The sequence below is a fragment of the Osmia lignaria genome, chromosome 13 (genome assembly GCF_051020975.1).
Source record: "Osmia lignaria lignaria isolate PbOS001 chromosome 13, iyOsmLign1, whole genome shotgun sequence".
NCBI lineage: Eukaryota > Metazoa > Arthropoda > Insecta > Hymenoptera > Megachilidae > Osmia > Osmia lignaria.
The window spans coordinates 4,544,057-4,556,053 of record NC_135044.1 but is presented as its reverse complement, the minus strand read 5'-3'; the positions used below and the strand labels follow the sequence as shown (position 1 = coordinate 4,556,053).

The following is an 11,997-nucleotide window of genomic DNA, read 5'->3' as shown; positions in this document are numbered from 1 at the left end:
AATAATTTACCATAATTAATCAAAATAAATTGTTCAACACTGCACAATACCACCTTCAAACGCGTGCTTAAGTCCCGAATATCGTCGACTTAAAAACATAACCTCAATGAAGCCAAATAAGAACTCGTTTTCTACAAATAAGGCGGACTTATTCGACTATGAATTCATAAGAGCTTAAGACTTTCTTAAGCATCGACTGTGAATCTACAGCGATAAGCATTTACTTTCCTAAGCAAATCAATTTCTAATCAACTTAGAAATAAGTTGCGACTGTGAATACCGCCCAAGGTATACGTTCAGTTGATCGGAACAAAGGTGGCGTTGATGGAAACCAGAGTCCATAACTGCGAAAAGACCAGTTTTCGTTCTTCGCGCTTATCCAGTGCGCATCTTCGCCCTGATTGGCGATACTTCCAAACGAAGTGGAAAGCGATTAGCAGAGAGCTCGCTGCGTTCCCCCACCATCTTCCAACCTGCGCGTCGCAGTTATGGACTCTGGTGAACTGCGGTATACATACTACGTTGACTAAAGATTAAACTGCGTTCAAAATTGAACGCAGTTCACAGAAACTCTGAACTGATGAGGAAACGGGCATAAAAGAAAGAATATATCTAACCACACCTGACTCCTTCTTGTTTCTTCCCTCCCCAGATGAGTGGAAGGAGAAAATAGAAGAAGTTTATGTTGCAAATGTGTGTTTAACAGATGACGTTTAATAAGTACATATTAAGCCGGGATAAAGTACAGTATCTGCCAACATTTCTTATCAATGTATTCACGTAATTTTACACATCAATTTAAATCACTCGAAAAAAAAAACAAGAATCAGTATATTTTATTATAAGTAGTTTCTCTTCCTACATCTGTATCCTTTCTGAATCACAACACAATTCAGTATACTCATCATGTTGTAGTTGTGTAAAGAAACTTTATAAATTTATTGTAAATATTCAGACGTATCTTATCTGGGTTAAAGTATGAATATGTATGTATTTTTATTTTCTATCACCAATTATTGATATGCAGAACTCATACATTCCAACAGCTGGTGTTGGCTCGAGAGAAATGAGAATGTAAATGAATCCGTATAAAACTCGTTTGGTCTCATTTGAAAGTTATTTTAAACTGAACGACATCGATACTTAATTATCGAACAGTCTAATTTAACATAGTACTTACATTACAATTCGAAATATGATTTCACTGAACAAAAAGGAAAATCAACGATCGCATGTGCTGATGCCGGCTCTTATTAGTGCCTGTGCAATTCCAATTTCAATGCTATTTTGGTTTGTAAACGTGATTTACTCAACCTTTTATTTGGATTCTGAAAACCACTTTGAAGGTACATCGAAAAATGATTGTTAATTTATTTTCTTTCATCTCTTTGTTATTGTTTTGTTTCGATTGTTTTGAAGAACATAACCTTTCTTTTAGAACACCTGGTTGTGTCACCATGGAGGTGGTTAACCGCTGTTGTAATTCCAATTTTTATGGCTCTTTGGGGATTGAAAAGAAAAAGCGTGGATGTCAGCGGTGCTGTTCTTGGTAATGCAATTCTTCTTCAATTTTTCAACGTAAGAAAATTACGGATGCCGTGCGATTTAAATATTAAATACATTATGTACATTATTGTAAATAAAAGAAAGTATCGTGTACATCAATCGAAAATTGTTAGTTATTCTAAATTTATTGGTGTACTATATATTGCACTATAGATTTTAGTTGAATGATTCTGATGTGCATTTTAAAATAATTGTAGCATATTATATTGCAGGATTATTTATGGGTTTCATTTTAACACTTACCAGTTTTTGTCATCTGGCTTGTCTCTTTGCATTCTTTGTTACCTCCTCTAAAGCCACAAAGTTTCGAGCTCATCAGAAAAGGAAACTTGAAACAGATTTTAAGGATGGTGGCCAAAGAAACTGGATTCAGGTTTTATGCAATGGTGGTATGGCAACACAGTTAGCACTTTTATACTTGTTGGATGTAGGATGTGTAGAACAACCAATTCATTTTGATAAATACTACAGAAGTTCCTGGCTATCAATAGGGATTTTAGGTACATTTTTTTCTCTATTTAATTACTGCATACAAAAGGATTTCAAAATTTGTATTACTTAATTACCATTTAGGAGCGTTCGCGTGTTGCAATGGAGATACCTGGGCATCAGAAATAGGCTCAGTTGTTGGTAGCAAAGATCCTTTTCTAATTACTTCATTTAAACGTGTTCCAAAAGGTGAGAATACTAAAATGCAAATGAATATTAAATGAAATACACTGTATGTAACTGTTTTGATCAAGTAAAGCTCAGCATTTGTAAGATTTTGCATTAAGATACTGTAGATTAATTCATACATGTTCATAGGAACGAATGGTGGTGTTTCATGGGTAGGTCTAGCTGTTTCTGCACTTGGTGGTATGACCGTAGGTTTGTTTGATTATTTAATCATACTGCTCACTGTAGATACAGCCGTGCTTCAGTTAGCAGCACCACAATGGCCTATTATTATTGTTGGAGGAATCGGAGGTTTGTTCGGTAGTGTAATAGATTCTCTATTGGGGGCCACTTTACAATATTCTGGTAAGACGTTTTATCATTTACTATACACTTTCTTTGTATTTCGCAGCGATTTATTATTCGATTTGCTTATTATAGGTGTGAATGAAAAAGGAGTGATAGTAGAACATCCGGGAAAGGGTGTGAAACACGTATGTGGCAGACAAATTTTGGACAATCATAGTGTGAATCTTTTATCAAGTGTTCTCACTGCCCTGATATTACCAGAAATAGCAAAATTAAATTGGCCTTAAAAAATACGTATAATTAAATACCCCGATATTTAATTCAATATTTAAATAAAGATACATTTAATTAATTAATTTAGCAATACAGATATATATTTATTTAAATATTTAATTAAATATATATATACTTATTCTCGAACGTGTTTTTTGTAATAAAACGTATATTGATATAAACACCCGTTTCATATACCCGGTTGTCATAGTTAAACTGATCGTAAATTGACTTTAGTTTATAATTATTTATATGTTACTCTTTATTGTAACTAGATGATATATATTAAGTTTAACAAAAATATATATTAATTGGGTTTGTTAACCGTCCATATAGTACTATGTATTTCCCGAAACTGAAATGTTTTTAGTAAAAATAATGTAAAGATAATATATAATAAAAATATAGTCCCCATCGCGGGGACTGTAAAATATGTTAACCCCGTCAGTTTTTTTAATGAAATCCTTTTCACTTTTGTTATAGCAGTTTTGATATGTTTTCTTGCATATTTCAGTGAAGAAGGTAAATCGAGGCGAAATTATTTAATTTCATTATTAACATACAAACTTAATTAAAACATAATTAACACACACGTACGGTACATTTAATTTAATAATTCTTTGTCTTAAATCACCATAATTTTCAATGTTTTAACTGTCTTTAATGATATTATAAAATTCACCAAAACACGGTAATCAATGTTAAATAAGTTAAAAAATTGGACTAATTTCTTCTTAAACTACCCCATCCCTCACTATCACTCCTCCCGTATAATTTATTAAGTGTATACAAAAGTAATGAGGGATCAAAAGTCTAAGAATTTTTTTTCTTTATAATTAAACTTACAGTAGTAGTCCAATTAAGCAACCTTGAAAAAACAAAATGATTAGAAAATAATTCCTAAGGGAACTAATAACATCAAGTTAAACTTGTTAATCATTACATACTCTTGCATACACCCAATACAATTTATCACACTTTACGCCACTCATCCCATTAGAAAAGCATCGTTCATCATCCTCAACAACGCGGACTCCTAGCTAATAGAGGATCTGTGATCTTTAACCATCTGTCTCCTATTCGTTCTTTCGAAAAAGAAAGCACCCTTTGATCCTGTCCCCTCGAAATCCTCCCTCTTATCAGTGTCACCAGGAATTCGTCCCAGCTTGATCATCCCTTCTCGTGACACTTCCGACCTTCGAGTAATCCCTTCGTCAGCCACTTCTGAAGGCTGTTCCTTTCATCGAAGGCTTATCAACACCGCGTTTGTTCGCAATGCTCAGTGTCGTTCGACTCGATCAGTAATCTGGCACGATTGTTGAGATTATTGGTCACGGGACAATGATCGACCAGTTGTACGTCCGCGGGTTTCTCGTCCAGCATTTCCGGCGTCGGCTGACGACAGTCATACCTTCTCCTCTCCCGCCATCGGACCTGCGGTCGAGCGGATAAACTGAAACAGTCAAGGTCCCACAATGGACTTGACTCGGGCACGTTGTCATTGGCACGACACGGACAACTTGTTAGCCGTTTGTTAATACATGGTAGAGCAGGTGCTGTACAATTAGGAAAGGTGGCTGACGTGTTAGTACTTTAGGACTTTACTCGCAGTCCGCATCGCACCATTGACCAGTCGTGCGGTTATATGCTTATACTACTACATTCTAGAAACTTGTATAGCGTTCCATGGCTGCACTAGGTGACGGTGAAAGCGATTAACAAAACGAATATAACCAGTTCGAGCAGTACTAGTATAGCGTATCAAGATGAGGGGTCGTATAGTAAAAGACTGGACTAATTGTTCTAATTAGGCAAAGTCGTGCATAACGATATAGTAAAAGTATAGTATAGAAAGTTAATATAGAAATTGAAATATATGTAAGTATAGTATCATAAAAGAAGTGGAAATAAACAGGGTATCCACGAATGCAAATTACACCAGGCAGAAAGAACGAGACTATTTTGTGTCTTGGGAAATTGCCGTACCGAGACTGTGGTGGCTGTGCAAGAATTGGCTCGATTTCGTAGAAACGCCGTGCCCTCCCATTTCCTTTTGAACTGCGCTATTACCTGAACAGAAACAACGTTTATTAATCGATACGTCTGTTCATTTGGTTTTAGATAAGTAATTGCAGACACCATCAGCTTACCTCGCCGTTGCAAAAACAGAATAAAACGGCAACGCAGAGACCCTGTGGAATAGAAGCATCAGTCAGCAACCTTAAAAAATGTAGAATTTAACAAAATGGAACTCGGGGGAACAAGAATGAATTGGTTTCTCTTGTTGATAATTTAACAATAAAGTTTTAGTTCGTTATGTAAATACATATTCTACTAGTTACCAAATCCCGAGTTAATAGTTAAAGTTTGAATAATACCTGAATAGAGGGAGAGAGATTAGAGTACATTAGTTGAATTCCATTTTTCATGAAAATTTCATCGAATCGTTTACCTGGAAAGAGGCCGTTATAGCGGAAAGAACCTCGTAAAATTGTTCCCAGGGATGATTTTTTGGTGGTCTAAAGGGGATGACGAGATAATGCAGACCCAATAGAGGTACAAGAAGTAGCGTTGCTCTAACGAGAAAGATAAAGCGTTAGGTTGAAATATACCGTACCTATTTCTACTTCCCTGTTAGAGAATAATTTTATTAAAACAATTAATTAGTGATATTAATCCTAATACTATAGTCACTAATAATATACAGGATATAATAATTAGTGTATTAACACTATAGTAATATGTATGTATGTACTAGGGATAATACTATAATAATTATTAATTCTAATACTACAATTAATGATAATATTTTTGTTAAAAGAATTATTACAAGGGAAAGATTAATTAGCACTAAGGTAATACTAAAAGATTACGATATTTAATTAATTACCGAAATGCTTGACGCATAGATCTTGAAGGCTGCGTACCGATCCTAGGACCAGCTCTAAGCTTCGTCAACAAAACACGAACGATGTTGAAGAGGAAGAGCAGATTCAACAGGGTTGAAACGCACACGGGGTAAACTAGTACGCTCATGTAATTACCCTCGTTGATCCAACACCTGAAATTACAAATACATAAAATTAATATAAGAAAACAATAGCACCTTAAGATAAAATAAATAAAATTTCAATTTCAATACGTTTGTCAACCATAAATCTCAACTTTCCTATCAAATCTCCACCACTATCTTAACTTCCCAATTTCTAAGCCACGTAAACCTCTCCGCTGAAAATTTCAGTTACCACAAAATACATTAATATTCGCCGCGTTGTTACGTCAACTTCGAGACTTCAACTTCCATTATCAATATCGGCCAGAAATTGAGAAGATGTCAAGAGCGTGAACGTGAGTGAGCATACCACGAGATTCATTAATCCGACCCAGTAGAATCTCTTTGTTCATTAGAGATTTCCAAGTAATTCACTCTAATTTAATTGTCTCAATTTTTAGCTTGATCCTTGTGATACTTCTACGCTGTTTCAGGATGGTTCTACGAGCACCGTTCTATCTTATTAAGAATAGATAATTTTCCAATGGTACATTTCAAGCTTTCAACTTGCCACCTTATATTATTAGTACAACCAGTAATACCATAATCACGTGTATTTATTGTATACTTACTGTTCAGTGTCTGTAGGATCATCGCTGGTGGCCCTCAAAGTGGCATAAATCATAACGATTACAGCTGGTACCGGCCATCCAAGACCAATCAACCATTTCACTAATCTGTGCTCGCTGGTGAAAGCACTAACGAGTAGCGTATGCAGGTAAAAACCCTCGCACAGCATCCAGGAGTAATTAGTGAGTAGAAAGTAATGCAGTACTATGTGCAAAAGACGACACGTTATCTGAAAATCACCGAGTTTTCTAATACGAACACTCTGATTAGAAGAGAATTTGAATTTTACATAAAATGGTGTCATGGAAGTGAATAAAAGAAAAAAAGAAATAAAGGTTGACCCTCATCGAAACGAATACTTTCTGGTGACTGAATTCAAATATGAGTTACCGGGTCAAGTGATGAGTAAAGATAGGAGCTACGCTTTTATACGTACCCCATTGTTTAACAGTAAATCCGTATTCGCTACGATGCATCTATACCAGACAAGCCAAAGAGCGTTGTTTACAGCGAACGAAGCGAACAGGTTCATATGAAGAGTGGTCCTCGCACATCTTAGCGAGCTGCATCCAGAGAAAAGGGCAATGAAAATATAGGAAAAATTCTATAAAATTTCTGGAGTATCATCCTTAAGATATGACATTAATTTTTTATTACACTCTTTTTGAATTTCATGACTCTTTTTCGACGTATAAATCTTGAGAACGTGTATCAGCTTTCGTTCTAACATACCCTGTAAGATCCAATTTAATCCCCCTTATAATCAGTTGAAACTAGTTTTGATCACGAACGATTAACCAAGATTCTGCAATGTAACGAGAAAAGATCGATCGGCTGATCCTTTTAGAGTTTCATTTAATTTCAAGTTTTCTTTATGTCATTATTTCGCCCCTGCAACTATATAAATGCGCCCGACTTGGAGTATCTTCAATTGGACCAACATCGATTTCCACCGTACTCTCGAGCCAGTTTTTTCAATGAAAAAAATCTAGAATCTGTCATCGACTTACCGGAAATACGTCAAAATACCTAACGAGAGCAGCAACGCGACCAACGATATCGCGTATCCGGCTTCGTAAATTCCATTTATTCCTTGCTGCCACTGGAATTAAAATTAATTCTGCTATTAATAGAAATACACGTTTTTAAACAAATGAGAAATAGCAAACATATCTTTGACACAAATTTAATATCAACTTGCACCGTTATATTTATTGAAATAATTCAAATAAAATGTAAAATGTTTAAAGTGCATAAACGATGAACATATTTATAATTATGATAAAAATTTATGCCTTGAAACTTTTCAAATGACGAACGGTATGAATAATATTTTGCAAAGTAAGGAAAATTTGGAAGATAGAGGAATGAATGAACTAGGTGGAGAGAAAGGAAAAAAGGGAGCAACAGAAATTCATAAAGCTGTAGCTGGTTTGATGGAGGAATATAGAGGTTAATACATCCGGTATAAGGGAGTAAACATGAAAAATATGCAAACGCTTGCAGTGACTTCGATAACATTTAAACTTTTATGTAAATTAAATTTGCATAAATACACTTTACTTCCTTCTTTTTTACAATTTCAAACGCTGGCACGAGACTTTAAATAAAAAGCGTATGTATATGCAACTGAAAAGCGTTTAATAACTATTATTTCTTCACCTTTTTTATCTTCCTTATTCAAATATTAATTTTAATTAATATTAATGACAAATGACGCACTTACGGAATGCAAATGCACTTATGTAATCGTCCTTCGCGCTATTTCGTGGTGCATTTTTGAAACGTCATATCTACGAAAGCATTTGAGACATTCGGAGAAAATCAAATAGTACGTCTTTCAGCGTATGAGTAAATTATATTACACGCATTCGTTTTATCATTTGCAATATTGCAAACGTCCAATCCATGCGTTATGCATCGATTCGCTAATATTCAGTCATGTATCTCGTTGGATTTTCCAAACATCCTGAAATGCTCAAGATAAGAGGTCCTTGATTCCAGGAATTCGTTTCAAGTGTACATACACGCATTGCTCGATTTTATGACCTCGTCGACGTTCGTCGAGAAATCGAGCAGAAAATTAGGTCGAATTGGCACGAGTGCTTCTTGTTCGAGAGTTTTATCACACCGCAATACATTTTGTATCTACCTTTTCAACTGTACAATTATACCCTACAATTACTTTAGAATTTCAGAATTATAAATATTGTAAAAATTCTACCAATTCTACTAAGGGTAAAATTTCTACCCTTGTAAATATTAAGCGTGTAAAGATAAAAAGCAGTGGATTTATTAAAAATAAATATCTTTTTTTTTAAATATCCTTTTCTATCCGAATTCTTCTTTATTATCATCTTCCTATCCCGGAAATATTGGAGGTCAGCAATCCGGAACTAATAAATACGGATTAAAGAAGCTATTTTATCCTTTACTCCCAAGAGCCCTCTCTCTTGTATTTTTCACAAAAATATGTTTTCCAAGGAATTTTAATATTTCAGAAAAGAGAAAATATGAGTACAAGCAGCAACATACCACCAACTGTGATCATATCTTACAACACTTTATTTTCAATACTTTCTGTATTATCAAATTACTTGGAAAGATAAAGAAAATAGAAAGATCCGTTCCGATACTTTTCATCTTATCTTCTCGGTTTATGCATTTCATCTTCTTTTTATTATCATACCTATGTATTTCTGTTAACCTAGCACGTTTTCATTTCAACCTTTACACTGTCATCCTGTTTGATCCCGGATCTTACTCATCCATTCAAATCACATTATTATCGTGAGAATAATCCTTCATCCCCTTGCTGCAATTCAACACGTGTTGCCGAAGATACGACAGGATTTCATTTATGATCTTATCACGACAGTTGCGACTTTATCGACCCCTTTCTGATTAAAAATTGTTATCGCATTTGCCATTTTCGTCTTTTCTTTGGTCACGAATTATTTGAAAATCAGTGCATTATTATACCTTTCTCCGCCCTTCGAGAATTATTATTTTTATATTTTCTAATTTTTATTTATCATACAGCATAGATATTAAATTATATTTTATTATTTTCGAAATGTTCGTATTCTTTAATTTTGTGCAATGCTATTCCCAGCTCTTGGAATAATATTTACTATAGTTGAAAGCAATCGCGTGTAAAGTTTTCTTTCAATTAGAAGTGAAATATCGAATAGTTACGTCAATCACTTACACTGAGGTCCTTCAAATTGACACAGGTTGTGTAATTGCTCCAGACTTGACCCGATTCGGGATGTCGGAACCAGGTGCCATTAGTTTCACAATATTTATGTGCCATCACTGAAACAAGAAGAAATGAAACTAAATAGATAAACGAACAAAGAGTTTATCGAAATCGGCGAGAAAAATTGAAATCTAACCCTGTTACTTTTTCTTCTGCCCTTACGAAAGATAGTGCACTTTAAGGGCTCGCACTTTAACTCGACACCTTGCCATTCTCGAGTTTCGCGAAAAAACAGTATGGTTCTACGCTTTTGAAGTGGAAGAACAAACGGAAGCAGACGACAGCAGTTTATTCCTCTCATCAAAGAAAGTTGTAAGTCAAGAAGGAGGTGCTTACAGGAATAATATTTCACTTCCAAGAGAAATGAAATTAATGTTAGAAACGTTACGGTTAACTGTCTGTAACGAGAGAGTAATTTTGACTCCCATTAGTATAAATATTTGAATTCGTATCCAGCATTTGGAATGTGTACGTAGGTATGTAAATGATGTCATTTGTCAATCAACCTTTGAAGTTAATATAAGATGAAATAAAAAATTGTAAATGAATTTTACGAACAAACAGACACGTAATGAAACTAATAAAATAGTAAAATCGATTTCTTCAAAGAAATATCCGGTCCTCTGTTTTTCTAAGCAACCCTGGCGAAATGGGGAGGCAGAGAAGTACGTAGATCGCGTTCAATTTTGCAATAAATGTCAAATCGAGAGGCTTGCGACAGACAAGTCGGGTTAACTCTGAAAATTGAAAACCTTTTCCCTGCGTGCTTAGATGAAGTTTTCCTCCGTGAGATTACGTGATATATGAACTGAGCATACATTTCACCTTTCTTCCATTCTATTCTATTCTCCCTTTCGGCGCTTATCTGCACCACCATTTAACTTCTGTATCTTAACTCTTTGCTTTCGAATCTTTTTTAACCCTTTCACGCGAACGCGAATTATTTATAAAGGTTCTGATTTGCATCGACGCATAGGATGCGTCGTGGGTTAAATAGTGGTTTCTAACGCGTTAAGCTATTAATTAATGAAATTTCTAAAGTGTCAAGCTATTAATCGACGAAAGCGAGTTTAAATTTTTATTATTCGCAGAGCGAACGACGAATTCGAACAAATGCAATTGCTAAAGAAATTACATTGCAAAGGGTTGAGTATCCGCAAAGTGTTGGGGATCGATCGTCGATTGCAAGAACGATAGTCATTCCATTCTCTTTCTCACAGAGATCGATCTTGGTTTCTCTTGTTACGTCGTAAAAACCGTAGCTCGTTCACGACGCGCTGCTACTCAACTTCTTCGATGCACTTTCATTACGCTTTACTGCAATTCCGTTCGATTGTCTTAGAGATGAAGCGAATAGCGTAATCGAGAAATGGAATAAAAATTTCCTTTAACATCCGGGTTAATTGTAAGGTATCTATATTTCAATTATGGCTTTGACGCAAACATTTAACAAACTTAAGGAAGGACGTGGTATATCTCATCGTGAAAAACGCACGAAAAGCTGGCTGCTCTACTAAAACAATTAGTAAACGAAAAATATAACACATGGGAGCATATTTTGTATTTTATTGTGGTTCCATGGAAAAGTTTTGCAATTGTATCCTTTGCGATGATCATAAATCGTAGGATCGTCTTAAAATGACGGATGTTATACTGTTCCCGGTATAAATTCTCTTATATGACGGCAACTAACCACGGAGAATCTATCCCTGGTTTTTCGAAATACAAAATATGTTTGTGACGGGCGTAAATCAGAGAAAAATATTTTCAAAGATGATACACGACGCTCCGAGCTCCGAATTTATAATATTTTTAAAGTATTCCAATTTTTTCGTATAATTACCTAAGTAAATTTAAGAAAAATGAAACATTTAATGAAAAAAAGTACAGAAAGAAAGACGTTCTCTTGCTTATTAAAAAAGAGCTGTGGAAACTAATTTCTTCGTAAGGGATTAAACCTTGATGTAGAAATTTCTAATCTCATTTTTTATCACTCGTAACATAGTTACATATTTAACTCTTCATTTTCGTTTACTCAACAATTGTGTATCTTATTTCTACCTAATATCAACGACACAGTCGTGTTAAAAAGAATTCCATCATTCGATAATTCATTTTATCGATAAAACTCGTCGCAACGATAAATTGTAAATTTTTTATCCCAAGAAATTTTCCATGTAAAAATTGAATAGAAAAAAAGAACGGTTCGATTTCAATATCACTCGCAATTGCATTAATTTAAATCCTACGATTTTAATGGAAAAAATAATAAATCCACGGATTTTAAATAATTGCTTTACCAACAGTA

At 34.7% G+C, this 11,997-nt stretch overlaps 2 protein-coding genes across 7 annotated transcripts in view; one reads left to right on the top strand and one right to left on the bottom strand.

The window, feature by feature from the left end:
* Positions 1 to 679: 679 nt before the first annotated feature.
* LOC117602208 (transmembrane protein 19) lies at positions 680 to 2,819 on the top strand. The gene is made up of 7 exons (XM_034319935.2): positions 680 to 742; positions 1,217 to 1,346; positions 1,439 to 1,549; positions 1,779 to 2,066; positions 2,140 to 2,244; positions 2,374 to 2,589; positions 2,665 to 2,819. The coding sequence occupies exons 1-7, from the start codon at positions 707 to 709 to the stop codon at positions 2,817 to 2,819; spliced, it is 1,041 nt and encodes a 346-aa protein (XP_034175826.1). The 5' UTR covers positions 680 to 706.
* Positions 2,820 to 3,239: 420 nt separating this feature from the next.
* The window catches only part of Dh31-R (Diuretic hormone 31 Receptor), a 63,922-nt gene continuing 55,164 nt past the window's right edge, over positions 3,240 to 11,997 (bottom strand). For 5 of the 6 annotated variants that reach the window (XM_034319907.2, XM_034319906.2, XM_034319910.2 and 2 more), the window contains 9 exons: positions 9,639 to 9,745; positions 7,438 to 7,529; positions 6,864 to 6,990; positions 6,430 to 6,656; positions 5,696 to 5,866; positions 5,258 to 5,381; positions 4,956 to 4,997; positions 4,792 to 4,875; positions 3,240 to 4,239 (listed from right to left, as the gene is read on the bottom strand). In XM_034319907.2, the coding sequence (XP_034175798.1) occupies positions 4,060 to 4,239; positions 4,792 to 4,875; positions 4,956 to 4,997; positions 5,258 to 5,381; positions 5,696 to 5,866; positions 6,430 to 6,656; positions 6,864 to 6,990; positions 7,438 to 7,529; positions 9,639 to 9,745 (1,154 nt within the window). In that variant the 3' untranslated portion in view covers positions 3,240 to 4,059. Of the gene's footprint in view, positions 4,259 to 4,791; positions 4,876 to 4,955; positions 4,998 to 5,257; positions 5,382 to 5,695; positions 5,867 to 6,429; positions 6,657 to 6,863; positions 6,991 to 7,437; positions 7,530 to 9,638; positions 9,746 to 11,997 lie in introns of all 6 variants that reach the window. The other variant, XM_034319909.2, reaches the window with a different exon arrangement.

Coding starts and splice junctions, on each gene's coding strand:
- LOC117602208 (XM_034319935.2), top strand. CDS start 707: ATGACGTTTAATAAGTACATATTAAGCCGGGATAAA. Junction 1,550..1,778: donor TGTCAGCGGTGCTGTTCTTG/GTAATGCAATTC, acceptor ATTATATTGCAG/GATTATTTATGGGTTTCATT. Junction 2,067..2,139: donor GCTATCAATAGGGATTTTAG/GTACATTTTTTT, acceptor ATTACCATTTAG/GAGCGTTCGCGTGTTGCAAT.